Here is a 15234-nt window from a genome sequence, read left to right as displayed (position 1 = left end):
TGAAATTTCGTATATTGTTTCCTATTTATTAGGAAGTTGAAGAAAATATAATCTTCAGTAACCTCTAAACCATTACATCTAATTCAATCAATGTGCATACGAAGTATTTTGTATCCATTCCCAATGAAGAGTACCAGACACTTATCTCTGTAAAACCATCATAATCATTTGCCAAACGCTTTACAAGTCTATGATAATGACTAGCAATTGCTATCAAAACACTTTAAATACTTCTTCTGACTGACACTAAAGGTAGCATCTCTCGTACGAAAAGCTAATATTTGCTCAGTACTACTAAATTGGTTGAAATAATAGGTACAGTGCGATTTTTAAAAGTACAACACATATGTGCGTCTCTCGCTGAATAAGAGGTGCTTTCTGTTGACGAATATATGTGGCTCTCGTTGTGAGAAACTGCCAATTACACGTCACTCGCTAAACAGAGGAAAGCGACAGAAGATAGATTAAGATGGGATGAATTGGGAGAAGTGACAAGATGAATGGGTCTTAAAATTGGAAAGGTTATGAGGTGCAAGGAGAAAATAACGAAGTAGATCATGATGATAAAATCGAGGTTAGCGATTGGAAAATTGACAAATGAAGGTCATCCGTCGAAAGAAGTTAATGAGGTCTGGAAAATGCAAATGAGATCAAAGCAAAGATAAAGGTCTTAAAGAAGTAAAGTGATAAAGTCGAAAGTTGTAAAGGGTCTGGAAGAAATGCAAAGAATCGGTCTCGCTAAAGTAAATCCGAAAGGTTATGAAAGGTGGAAGAAATATAATGTCGGATATGAAATCTCCCGCTTAAAGGAAATTAAAGTGTCGAAAGTTAAGGGTCGGAGAAATGCATAAACGGTAGGATGTGAAATAGGTCTCCGCTTCACAAAGTGAAGTGTCGAAGGTTAAAGGTCCCACAGGAGAAATCGATCCGCTAAAGTGATGTCGAGGTCGAAAGGTTAATGAAAGGTCACAGGAAAGTAAAACAATGGATCGGTCTCCGCTGAAGTAGTGTCGAAAGTTATGAAGGTCTGGAAAGTATAATGGATGAAGTCGGTCTCCGCTAAAGTGGAAGATCGAAGGTTATTGAAGTCGGAAAGTATGACAAAGATGAATCGGTCTCGCTTCATGAAGTGATGTCGAAGGTGTAAGATGGAAAGTAATCGGTCTCCGGCAAAGGAAGTAAAATTGATCCGAAGGTTAATAGGGTCGAGAAGTATAATGATGGATGTAAGGAATAATAAAATATGAAGTGGTGATGGGGAATAGAGGTTAATGAGGTCTGGGAAGATATAAACAATGGGATGTGAAGGTCTTCCGCTATGAAGTGGTGATGGTCGAGGTTATTGAGGTCACAGGAGAAATGCAAACAGTAGGATGTGAGAATAAGGTCGTCCGCAAAGTGAGTAATCAGGAGTCGAAGGTTATGAGTCTACAGGAGAAATATGGTAGGATGTGAATAGGTCTCGCTAATGAAGTGGAAGTCGGGGAATCGAAGGTTAAGGAACCAAAGGGAGAAACAAAGAATCGGTCATCGCTGAAGTGGAAATTAAAGAGGTTAATGAAATTGACAGTAGGATATGGGTCTCGCTATAAAGTCGTGTCGGTCGAAAGGTTAGTGAGTTGGAAAGTAGACAGTAGGATGAATGGGTCTTAAGCTATAAAGGAAGTGGAAGTGATGGGAATAAAGGTTGGTCACGGGAGAAGTATGACAGTAGGATGTGAAATCGATCTCGCAAAGTGGAGTGTCGAAGTCGAAGGTTAATGAAAGATTACAAAGGAGAATAAGGTCGCCGCAAAGTGAAATTGTCGAAAGAAGGTTAATGAAAGGTAGGAAAGTATGACAAAGGATGTAGAATAAGGTCTCGCAAAGGTAAAGTGATGGGGAAGTCGAAAGGTTAATGAAGGGTCAGGAGAGGAAATAGAAGGATGAAATAAGGTCTCAAAGCTGGGGAAGTGGAGTGATGGGGAATCGAGGTTATGGGTCTGGGAGAATATGACGGTGGATGTGAGAATGGATTAAAGCTATAGGTGATAAGAGGTTATGAGTTACAGGAGAAGTATGAAGGATGTGGAATAGAGGGGATTGTGTGAGACAGTGTTTAAAGGGAGATTATAAGAGGGTGTGAAGGGTGAAGGGTGAAGTGAGGGTTGGCGAGGGGAGGGTGTGAGGGAGGGAGAAAGGTCTGTGAGAGAGGGTGTGAAGGAGGGTGTGAAAGGGAAGGGAGGGTCGTGAAGGTGAGGGTTGTGAAAGGGTGAAGAGGTCTGAAAGGGTGAGGTTATGAAGGGTGTGAAAGAAGGTCTGACAGAAGGGTGAGGTTATGAAAGGTGTGAGAAAGGAAAAGGTCTGTGAAGAGGGTGGCAGGTTGTGAAAGGTGAAGGAAGGTCCTGTGAAACGGTGAGGTTATGAAAGGGTGTAAAGAAAAGTCTGTAAAGAAGGTGAAGGAGGTTATGAGAAGGTGGAAGATAGGTCTGTAAAGGTGTAAAGGAAGAATAAAGTCTGAAAGAAGGTGAGGAATTTAATGAAAGGGTGTAAAGGAAGAGATAAGTCTGGCAAAGAGGTGAGGAAGAGAATAAAGTCACAAGAAGGTGAGGTTGTGAAAGGGTGTGAGGGAAGAAAGGTCTGTGAAAGGTCTTTGAAAGGAAGAAGGTCTGTAAAGGATAAAGGAAGGAAAGGTCATAAGAAAGGTGTAAAGAAGAACAAAAGTCATGAAAGGTGATGAAGGACAAAGAAAAGTCTATGAAAGGTGTGAAAGGACAAAGATCTGTAGAAAGGAAGTGAAAACGAAAGTCTTGAAAAGGTGAAGGAAAATCAAAGAGAAAGGTGCAAAGGAAAATCTGAAAAGGTGAAAGGAAAGGAAAATCTGAAGATGTGAAGTCAAGAAAGGTGAAGAGTCAAAGGTGAGGAGTTGTGAAAGGAGTGAAGATCTGTGAAGGGTGAGGTTCCTGAAGAAGTGCTTGCCGTACTCTCCCATTAGGTTGTCTGACTTGGGCTTGTTCTTGTTGTAAAGTGCATACAGGTAGAACTGGGTCTCCTGAAACAGACAGCAGCACTAAGAAACCACAGATACCAGCAGTCATGGATAATCGTCCTCAATATTCAATAGCAGGATGACAGGAAGTAATAATTACCAGTATCACATTTTTCAACAAGGGCACACATAGAATGGGCTTCCCATCTTGTTACCAAGTGGGGAATTACACTGCACCATCTAAGTGAAGAGCAAATACTGTTACCATCAGGCCATGCCACAGCACCCAGGTGACAGTAAAGCCGTTATCACCTGGCCACCCAACAGCACCCAGGTAAAAGTAAAGCTGTAACCATCTGGCCACCCCACAGCACCCAGGTGACAGTAAAGCTGTTACCATCTGGCCACCCCACAGCACCCAGGTAACAGTACAACAGTTACCATCTGGCCACCCAACAGCACCCAGGTAACAGTAAAGCTGTTACCATCTGGCCACCCAACAGCACCCAGGTAACAGTACAACAGTTACCATCTGGCCACCCCACAGCACCCAGGTAACAGTACAACAGTTACCATCTGGCCACCCCACAGCACCCAGGTGACAGTACAACAGTTACCATCTGGCCACCCAACAGCACCCAGGTAACAGTAAAGCTGTTACCATCTGGCCACCCAACAGCACCCAGGTAACAGTAAAGCTGTTACCATCTGGCCACCCAACAGCACCCAGGTAACAGTAAAGCTGTTACCATCTGGCCACCCCACAGCACCCAGGTGACAGTAAAGCTGTTACCATCTGGCCACCCCACAGCACCCAGGTAACAGTACAACAGTTACCATCTGGCCACCCACACAGCACCCAGGTAACAGTAAAGCTGTTACCATCTGGCCACCCAACAGCACCCAGGTAACAGTAAAGCTGTTACCATCTGGCCACCCCACAGCACACATTTTTCAGTAAAGCTGTTACAATCTGGCCACCCCACAGCACCCAGGTAACAGTAAAGCTGTTACCATGATGCCACCCCACAGCACCCAGGATACAAACAGTAAAGCTGTTACCATCTGACCACCCCACAGCACACATTTTTCAGTAAAGCTGTTACAATCTGGCCACCCCACAGCACCCAGGTAACAGTAAAGCTGTTACCATGAGGCCACCCCACATCACCCAGGTAACAAACAGTACAGCTGTTACCATCTGGCCACCCAACAGCACCCAGGTAACATTAAAGCTGTCATGCAGGAGTGGGCAGGAAACCAACCCCAAATAAGTACATGAAGTTGGTAAATAATTACTTTGATTCTGCAAATCATAATACAAGCAACAGAAGTGATTCGAGCCATTCTTACATGCCGCAGAAAATACTGCCCAATCAGGAAGGGGTTTGTTTCACACATCTCCAGTTCAGTTAGGAAATGCTGACTATGGAACTGGTAGATATTCTCAATGTTCCCAAAGATAACATTCCTCTTCCCTCGTAGCGCCTGTGGGACGTCTTCTCGGTCCAGCTCGGGGATATAGTTGTCGATGATGAACTGCAGCGCTCTCACATAGTCTCTTTCCGTCTGTATCATTTCACTCGTGATCAGCGACAAGGTCCTGAACAACAAACATCACATGAACAGTAACTTCCATACAACTGATAAAGTGAATGGTGTTTTATGCAGCAGTAAGTTACACTCTACCGTTACATTGTACTTAGTACAACGACACACACTCAGAAGTAACCACAGTGTCTGAACACTTTATCTAAGTTTTGTCATTCCTTACAATACAAAATGATGTAAGAAGGAAAATTCTTCCACAGAATCCTTACATGTCTGAGTTTTGACTCCCATGGAACACTGATTTGACAACTACCTCCAAGTACCTCATGTCACATGAACTAATAAAGACCTGTGATTGAAACCTATGTCAGCAATAATCCATCCATGTCACAGCAATAATCCAGCTATATCCCAGCAATAATCCAGCTATATCACAGCAACTAATTGAGACATATGATTGAAACCTAGGTCAGCAATAATCCATCCATGTCACAGCAATAATCCAGCTATATCACAGCAATAATCCAGCTATATCACAGCAACTAATTGAGACATATGATCGAAACCTAGGTCAGCAATAATCCATCCATGTCACAGCAATAATCCATCTATATCCCAGCAATAATCCAGCTATATCACAGCAACTAATTGAGACATATGATTGAAACCTAGGTCAGTAATAATCCATCCATGTCACAGCAATAATCCAGCTATATCACAGCAACTAATTGAGATATATGATTGAAACCTAGGTCAGCAATAATCTATCCATGTCACAGCAATAATCAAGCTATATCACAGCAATAATCCATCTATGTCACAGCAATAATCCAGCTATATCACAGCAACTAATTGAGACAAATGATTGAAACCTAGGTCAGCAATAATCCATCCATGTCACAGCAATAATCCAGCTATATCACAGCAACTAATTGAGACATATGATTGAAACCTAGGTCAGCAATTATCCATCTGTGTCACACCATAATCCATCCATGTCACAGCAATAATCCTGCATCTTCACAGTTAGGGGCTGACTATTGAGGGGGATACAACTATTGCGATAGCGATAGTCTACTGCAACATACTACTGCAACATACTACTGCGATAGCGATAGTCTACTGCAACATACTACTGCGATAGTGATAGTCTATTGCGACCAACTATTGTTATGCTATTGCAATAGTTTTTCTCTCCTTGAATTGTCTTATTTGAAGTCATTTCCCAAATGAATGTATAGTAAATATGAAATAAAAACAAGCTGAATTAGTTTTAGTATCTTTTAATAACTGACAAGAAACTTGAAACCCAGATGAAGTAAACAGTTAAGTGAGCGTGTGAGTTAAGGATTTTAAGTCACATCGTCAATGTTTCGGCCATCTCGTGACAGTAAACAGTTAAAACATAAACTCAATGAAGCTGCAAGTCTGCACCCAAACATTCTGAATTTTGTGCTGCACATTTATCAACGGTAGTCAAATACTAAGCTATCGATAGTCACACATACTATTGATGCATCAATAATTTTTCGTTTCTACCATCGATTAATTGCTATCAGAGACTCAACAATTGCAATCCATCGATAGTTCGATGCATCGTTACAGCCTTAATCACAGCAACTGTAATGTTGTAATGAAGGAAGATGATTGGTGTTGAAACCTCAGTCACCACTAATCTAGCTATATTAATCACACCTTTTAACTGTTCAGGAAAATAGACCAGTTCAATTAATAACTAACTCTAAATTACATTTGTGCAAATTAAACATTTCACAACTTTCATAATAATTAATTTCTTCTTAAATTTAACAAATTTATTTAATCCTTTATTTAAGTGTAGAAATATCTTGTTTTAGGAAAGACAATGGCTGTTTGTAAAAAGTTGATCCAAAGTAACTCAGCAGTTTAATGGCAAGGTATTCACCCATTAGCTGATTCACGTCAGGCTATGTTACACACAAAAGAGAACAAAATATTTTTCTGTGTCTTGTTTCTCATCTCATTTTGAAATAATTCAAAGATGGTTTGAACTGTTGTCTCAATGGTGGCAACTACTGATCTGAAATATTGGCTGAATATTGTTACTGTCAAACAGCCCATATTTTTTTCAAACTGGGAAAATCTTCCACAGGATGCTTTTTATTAGGTAAATATTTTCAGAAATCATAAGCTTAGTCTTTGTTTTCTTTAAATACTATTTCTGAAACATAGCAAGTGCTCCTTTGTAGGACTTCATAGACATTTCTGACAGTCATCTAATATTTTTCTAACACAAACAAATAAATCCTTGCCGAATCTTACAGCAACTTTATCCAATCATAGGGTCAGACGTTACGTTGACACCACTCATGAATATTTCTCGTATTTTTAACCAGGATCAAAGACAGGACTGTCACGTGTCACAGCCATCTAGACGTCTGACTCGTTAACAAACAGGGTTTCGTGTTGGGAGTTGAGGTAATGAACTGCAAGTGACCACAATGTGGTCAAAGCTTATACAAACACGCTCTCATTGGACGATATTTCTGACATTGTCGTCTTACCCAGACGAGGACAACTTACAAATGTTGACATTGTGCAATGCTCATGTTTCCAGAGAAGCCCATTACACTGTTACTGTGTAAGACAAGAGGCTAGGCTGCACAGAGGAGGCAAGGAAGGTGTCCATGAGGAAAACAAGGGAAGGTGTCCATGAGAAAAATAAGGGAAGGTGTCCATGATGAACACAAGGGAAGGTGTCCAAGTGGAACACAAGGGAAGGTGGCCATGAGGAGAAGAAGGGAAGGTGGCCATGGAGAAAGCAAGAAGAAGGTCTACATGGGGAAGGTGTCTGAGGGGAAACAAGAAATGGTGTATGTGGGAAAAACAAGGGAAGGTGGCCAAGGGGAAAACAAGGGAAGGTGGCCATGGGGAAAACAAGGGCAGGTGGCCATGGGGAACACAAGGGAAGGTGGCCATGGGGAAAAAAAGGGAAGGTGGCCATGGGGAAAACAAGGGAAAGTGGCCGTGGGAAAAAAAAGGGAAGGTGGCCGTGGGGAAAACAAGGGAAGGTGGCCATGGGAAAAAAAAGGGAAGGTGGCCATGGGGAAAAACAAGGGAAAGTGGGGGGGTGGGGGGGAAAAAAAAGGAAGGTGGCCATGGGGAAAAAAAAGGGAAGGTGGCCATGGGGAAAAAAAAGGGAAGGTGGCCATGGGAAAAAAAAGGGAAGGTGGCCATGGGGAAAACAAGGGAAGGTGGCCATGGGGAAAACAAGGGAAGGTGGCCATGGGGAAAACAAGGGAAGGTGGCCATGGGGAACACAAGGAAGGTGGGGGGAAAACAAGGGAAGGGGAAAACAAGGGAAGGTGGCCATGGGAAAACAAGGGAAGGTGGCCATGGGAAAAAAAAAGAAGGTGGCCATGGGGAAAACAAAGGGAAGGTGGCCATGGGGAACACAAGGGGAAGGTGGCCATGGGGAAAACAAGGAAAAGGTGGCCATGGGGAAAACAAGGAAAGGTGGCCATGGGGAAACAAGGAAGGTGGCCATGGGGAAAACAAGGGAAGGTGGCCATGGGAAAACAAGGGAAGGTGGCCATGGGGAAAACAAGGGAAGGTGGCCATGGGAAAAACAAGGGAAGGTGGCCATGGGGAAAACAAGGGAAGGTGGCCATGGGGAAAACAAGGGAAGGTGGCCATGGGGAAAACAAGGAAGGGAAGGTGGCCATATGAACACAAGGGGCCATGGGGAAAACAAGGGAGAAGGCCATGGGGAAAACAAGGAAGGTGGCCATGGGGAACACAAGGGAAGGTGGCCATGGGGAAAACAAGGGAAGGTGGCCATGGGGAAAACAAGGGAAGGTGGCCATGGGGAAAACAAGGGAAGGTGGCCATGGGGAACACAAGGGAAGGTGGCCATGGGAAAAACAAGGGAAGGTGACCATTGGGAAAACAGCTGAGCTGACATCCTCACGTAAACAGCTGACCTCCAACATCCTCTCTAGTAAACAGTTGACCTCCAACATTCTCTAGTAAACAGTTGACCTCCAACATTCTCTTAGTAAACAGTTGACCTCTAACATTCTCTAGTAAACAGTTGATCTCCTACATCCTCTAGTAAACAGCTGACCTCCTACTTCCTCAAGTAAACAGCTAACCTACTTCCTCTCGTAAACAGCTTATCTCCCATATCCTCTAGTAAACAGCAGACCTCCTACATCCTCTAGTAAACAGCTTTTTTCCCATATCCTCTAGTAAACAGTTGATCTCCTACATCCTCTAGTAAACAGTTGAACTCCTACATCCTCTCGTAAACAGCTGACCTACTACATCCTCTAGTAAACAGCTTATCTCCCATATCCTTTAGTAAACAGCTGACCTCGTACATCCTCTAGTAAACAGCTGACCTACTACTTCCTCTAGTAAACAGCTTATCTCCCATATCCTCTAGTAAACAGTTGATCTCCTACATCTCCTCTCGTAAACAGATGACCTACTTCCTCTAGTAAACAGCTTATCTCCCATATCCTCTAATAAACAGTTGATCTCCTACATCCTCTAGTAAACAGTTGATCTCCTACATCCTCTAGTAAACAGTTGATCTCCTACATCCTCTAGTAAACAGCTGACCTCCTACATCCTCTCGTAAACAGCTGACCTACTTCCTCTCGTAAACAGCTTATCTCCCATATCCTCTAGTAAACAGTTGATCTCCTACATCCTCTAGTAAACAGTTGATCTCCTACTTCCTCTTGTAAACAGCTGACCTACTTCCTCTCGTAAACAGCTTATCTCCCATATCCTCTTGTAAACAGCTGACCTCCTACATCCTCTAGTAAACAGTTGACCTACTTCTTGTAAACAGCTGACCTACTTCCTCTAGTAAACAGCTCATCTCCCATATCCTCTAGTAAACAGCTGACCTCCTACATCCTCTAGTAAACAGCTGACCTCCTACTTCCTCTTGTAAACAGCTGACCTAATTCCTCTAGTAAACAGCTTATCTCCATATCCTCTAGTAAACAGTTGACCTACTTCTTGTAAACAGCTGACCTACTTCCTCTAGTAAACAGCTCATCTCCCATATCCTCTAGTAAACAGCTGACCTCCTACATCCTCTTGTAAACAGCTGACCTCCTACTTCCTCTTGTAAACAGCTGACCTACTTCCTCTAGTAAACAGCTTATCTCCATATCCTCTAGTAAACAGCTGACCTCCTACATCCTCTAGTAAACCGCTTATTTCCCATATCCTCTCGTAAACAGCTGACCTCCTACATCCTCTAGTAAACAGCTGACCTACTTCCTCTTGTAAACAGCTGACCTCCTACATCCTCTAGTAAACAGCTGACCTACTTCCTCTTGTAAACAGCTTATCTCCCATATCCTCTAGTAAACAGCTGACCTACTTCCTCTTGTAAACAGCTGACCTACTTCCTCTAGTAAACAGCTCATCTCCCATATCCTCTAGGAGACAGCTGACCTCCTACATCCTCTAGTAAACAGCTTACCTACTTCTTGTAAACGGCTGACCTACTACTTCCTCTAGTAAACAGCTTATCGCCCATATCCTCTAGGAGACAGCTGACCTCCTACATCCTCTAGTAAATAGCTGACCTACTTCCTCTTGTAAACAGCTGACCTCCAACATTCTCCAGTAAACAGTTGACCTCCATCCCTCCAATCAAGTGAGTTCTGAACCACTGACGTGCTATTATAAATTTTGGTTGTTACCTTCCTTCTAACCATATTATCTGGGACAGGTCAAGATCACCTGCACTCATGTAGGTGTGAACATGGACATCACTGCTGTATAGCTCTCTGTCTGTGGGTGACAATTCTACATGTCAGACACACTGAAATACTTTAAGTTGATCACAACAAGGTGTGCAGACATTTCCTTCACACCCACAATGAGGTGATGAGCAATCTAAATGAATATTCTATGAGGACATACACTGTGCTGTTGGTGCAATCAAATACATACACTGATTGACATCATTTACAGATGTATAGGGGAAATGAAAGCATTTATATTGCTTCTAAATGCTGAAACTATCCACATTTTGAAATACAATCAAGATATAATACAAAAAAAATGATATAAAAAAAGGAGGAATAAAGATTACATGCAATCTATTGCTGGTAAATGTGACATTATAATAAATCTAACAAGAAGACAAAGTCATCAATATCCCCTGCAATGGCAAAATACTCTTCATGATTATGTCTACGAGTTATGATTATGTCAAATATTTAGGTGTGTATATAGAAAAGTGGAAGGACAGTATTGAAAGGTTTTTAAAGTTCTGCTCCAGAAAGGAACACTATCACCAATTTCAGTCTATGTCAAACTTGTTGCCAAGGAAATGCCAAAAATATTTTATTCAGAAATCCAAAACTACCAAAAGGCACCAGTACACCACCAGATCTATCTATGTGCCAAGTTTGGTGAAGAAATATTGAATGACTTTTTCTGTTTTAGAGTTCTGAATTCAAAACTCGGAAACACCACGGACAAATGTCGAACTTGTTGCCATGGAAGCGCCAAAATGTTTTATTCGAATTCCAAAACTACCAAAAGGCACCAGTACACCACCAGATCTATCTATGTGCCAAGTTTGGTGAAGAAATATTGAATGATTTTAGAGTTCTGCTCGGACGTGCATCGATGAGTCCATTTTATAACCCCATTTTATACCCATAAAAGCGTTGCGGGGGATAATGAAACACATTTTTATGAAGACCTTCCCCAAATGAGAACCATGTTTTAATTGTCATCTCAAGACTTGATTTAAATAGGTATAGTTCATATGCTTGGTTTAATCAAGACTTGATTTAAATAGGTACAGTTCATATGCTTGGTTTAATCAAGACTTGATTCAAATAGGTACAGTTCATATGCTTGGTTTAATCAAGACTTGATTCAAATAGGTACAGTTCATCTGCTTGGTTTAATCAAGACTTGATTTAAATAGGTACAGTTCATATGCTTGGTTTAATCAAGACTTGATTTAAATAGGTACAGTTCATCTGCTTGGTTTAATCAAGACTTGTCGATCACCCCAAGTCTGCAGCAAACAGCCAGTAAAAATTCCCATGAGAATACAACAATTCTGAATCCTTGTCATTACAGTTCTTTTATGAGAAGGCTCTGTCAGCTATACTTGTATTTCACTTAATACAGTACCAATAAAGAGGTGTTGGTATTATTCTTAATTCCAAATTCAGAAAATAAGAACAGTTAGGAAAAACTAATTTATTCCAAAATTGCATGTCAAAGGCTCGAAGTTGTGAATCCTAGAAAAAAACATGAAACAAACTCCCTAGAATGGTAGCACTAGGTGACAAAACTGCAGTTCGCCCTACTGATAAAAGAAGCTGTACCTTCTGTTCTTTATCTCTGCCTCAGAGAGTCTGAGATCAGCCATGGACCCTGTGGGTGTCCCCCGAGTCTGCCTCAGCAGGTGAGTGTTGACAGGAATAGGGGTCCACTCCTTCCGCATACTGCCTAGCTCGCTACCCTGGCCCTCATCAATGTCCTCCTCATCCTCTTCAGGCATACTGCATCACAGAAAGAAACACATGGTAGACAGGTGTGCTGGGAGTGATGCATGCAGTGCACAGAAATGATGGGCCATTCTTGTCAAAGGTTTAATTGTATATTGATGAATCGACACCTTTTAGTTCAGATATAGACACAACAACCACAGTTTGGCATGCAGAAGAAACATTGAAGTATTTGGGGTAATCCATTCAGCACAGTATCATGTCTATTATAAGATGTGCAACATTTCTTAAACTTTGCAAAATCTCTATGTATCAAAATCAAATGGAATAAAGAAGTATTTATGTGAGACAAATCTATGGATAAACATGACAAAACTGTTATGCTTTTATTGTTAGTTATTAAGTGACATGTGGCAGTTTTGCTTCTTCACAGAAATCAGCTAAGCAAAGATATTGATCAGAACTATATTATTCTTCTCTGTCCTAATGCAAACCAAGATTGTTATCAGAAGTTTGTTCTGAAGGACAGAGTCCGTGACCATGCTGAGCATCAAGCATGATGACAGAACATATTGTTCATGATTCCAGCCACACAAAGCTGTCTGTAAATCTGCAATGTAGCGTTGTTGTTGTTGTTGTTGTGTTAGGTGCTTTGGAGGTCGCCTTCGCCGGTTGGCATGTCGGCAGACCTATTCAATGTAGCACACAAGTGGTGTAAAATATAGGCAACTGTACATGACATCAGGGTACAATCAACCAATCCCCAAGGCTGTCCACCAGCACATATGGGAAGCAGTGACTACTAAGGACCACTTCTAACCTGGAGCACCCATGAGGTTGATGACATGCAACCAGGGTTTTCCTTGACTTACAAAAGTGGGTCCGGAGGGGGAACCCCCATCAATAAATGTTACAGGACCTTGCTGGTGATATGAGGGTACTGTAAAGTATTCCAACGCTGTAGTGCAGTGTACATTAGTGGTGGTCCCATTAATTAAAATAACCGAAGATTGGTCGCAGTGACTAAACGACCAAGCAATCTATCATTTTTTCTCATAATCGAACACAAACAATTCTGGAACACTTGTTTTCATCAACAATTTTTTTCACAAGGTTGGTTTTGTCTGTTACATTTCATAAGCACTACAAGCTTGTTCCAAGTCATGATTGAATTTATCTTAAAGACTCCAAGAAATTTATGTTCCGAACATACTAGCCAGTAGCCATCCTTTAAAGATGTGAAATTTTGCCAAAACCCCCAAAAGAAATACATGTTCTATTCCTTTTTTTGTGCATTAACAAATTTCATAAGTGACACTAACCAATTATTTTCGATGATTGATTGGTTGTAATGAAGCAATCATCAATTATGAGATTTTAACAAATTCCCAACACTAGTGTACTTTCAGATAATTACTTCAGAGCCTGGAATGAATCAGTGGTCATGTGGACAGTGGTCATGTAGACAGTGGTGACGTGGACAGTGGTCATGTAGACAGTGGTGACGTGGACAGTGGTCATGTAGACAGTGGTCATGACTGATGGATGATACTGCAGACACAGATAACTAGCTCTGAAGCAAGGCAGATATTTTTGTGCGTCTCTTTGGACATAGTATTTTTGGGTTTCTGTGTCCATTCTCCTCATTTGGGCATTGCGTAAAACCCCAGCATGCAACATTCATTCAACAGTATAATAACAATTTTAATCTCATGACAGGTATCAGATTCTGAATACCTTACGTAGATTCATGGACATAAATATAACACTACCTTCTAGTTGTGTGAAGATGTAATCTAATCAATTGTGGTTACACCCAGATACGTTGCTTGAAATCACCTCTTAGTAATGACTTGATGGATGAACATAAACCTGCTGATACACAACTAACTTTCAGGAGCCATTCAGAGACAAGTAATTCCTAACCATTTCCATTTACAAGATGCAGGAATGTGTCTGTGTTAACTAATATATCCCAACTACATAGAGTAGGAATGTGTCTGTGTTACCTAATATATCCCAACTACATAATGTAGGAATGTGTCTTCCTACAGAACAAGACTTCCTATGCAGTTGATTCAAGTTACAGCAGTAACGATAGAAACATCGAACACACCTTACTCACCATGAATTACTGACCACAAAGTCACAATCTCCACCACAGAGGCAAAACTATAGTAATCCTGTATATGGTCTGGCTTAACCGACAACACTCCCTTAGTAACGACCCCTTGCAACTTGCCACAGGTAACACACCTGTCCTGACGAGCCAACTGATGAGCAGCCGACTATATGTGTTGTAACACGTGATGTCATCATGATATATAAGGCGAGTATATATAAGCTGATTCTACCCTTGTGATAACACAGTCCTTAATGCATCAAAGATAAAAACCTCAAGTTTGCTTACTAAAGCATGTATTTGACCTAATTTCACAGTGTATTATGGTATGTGTGACTAGGTCAGGTTGACCCTGTTCTTATCAGAGGTTAGACACCACTGGGTACAAGCCCAACTGACTGATGGTCTATTTATATGATCCTCAGCCACCCATCTGCTTAGTATAATACAGCTTTACTTGAACATGTTCATACAATACTGCATGTCATTCTCATCTACAGATACAACACTAATGGAGCATGTAAACCAGCACTGCTAGTTACTTCCTTAGGGGCAGTCACAGGGAAAGCTCCACGCCAAGATCAGATGATCGATCGTTCGACTCCCTTTAATATTGCTTCTTGAATTGTCATATTTTTGGGGTTTCTTGACTGTGGGAAACATCTTGGACATCCCTACTTTAACCTTCAGACCAACTTATCTCACAGGATCAGACACAGCTGAAATACCATTCATGTTCAAAGTTGTGTTGATCTACCTCATCCATTCCCCTCTTTTAAATGTGGATTCATTACAGTAACAACACAGAGTGTTTTCCAAGTGAGTGAGTGAGTGAGTTCTAGCCTGGACTTTGAGTGAGTTTAAGAAATGTTTTTATGAGTATTTTAGCGAGATCTTCAACTAAAAGATGCTACATTTGGACTGGCTACTGTACTAATGCATATAATATGTATCCTATGTTCATGTGAAACACACTTATTTTGTTTCAGCCTATAATGTCAGCTGCAGGGCCCAGCACACACAGGACTGTTGACCTGAGTTATGTCTGTGTGTTGTCAAACACTGTCTAAACACACTGTTACATGACCCACTCATAACATGGGGGTCAC

General features: G+C 41.5%; 1 protein-coding gene across 1 annotated transcript in view; it reads right to left on the bottom strand.

The window, feature by feature from the left end:
• Nucleotides 1-15234, bottom strand: part of LOC124279023 (puratrophin-1-like) — a 273201-nt gene that overhangs the window by 12350 nt on the left and 245617 nt on the right. Inside the window, exons 14-16 of the mRNA XM_046714814.1 lie at nucleotides 11881-12057; nucleotides 4322-4571; nucleotides 2825-3031 (exon numbers count right to left, since the gene is read on the bottom strand). Of these exons, the coding sequence (XP_046570770.1) occupies nucleotides 2825-3031; nucleotides 4322-4571; nucleotides 11881-12057 (634 nt within the window). The remainder of the gene's footprint in view (nucleotides 1-2824; nucleotides 3032-4321; nucleotides 4572-11880; nucleotides 12058-15234) is intronic.

Source organism: Haliotis rubra, unplaced genomic scaffold (genome assembly GCF_003918875.1).
Source record: "Haliotis rubra isolate DU_JTF1 unplaced genomic scaffold, ASM391887v1 Scf245, whole genome shotgun sequence".
In the NCBI taxonomy this organism is placed as follows: Eukaryota; Metazoa; Mollusca; class Gastropoda; order Lepetellida; family Haliotidae; genus Haliotis; species Haliotis rubra.
The sequence above is the reverse complement of the archived record's forward strand: the minus strand, read 5'-3'. Positions and strand labels throughout refer to the sequence as shown.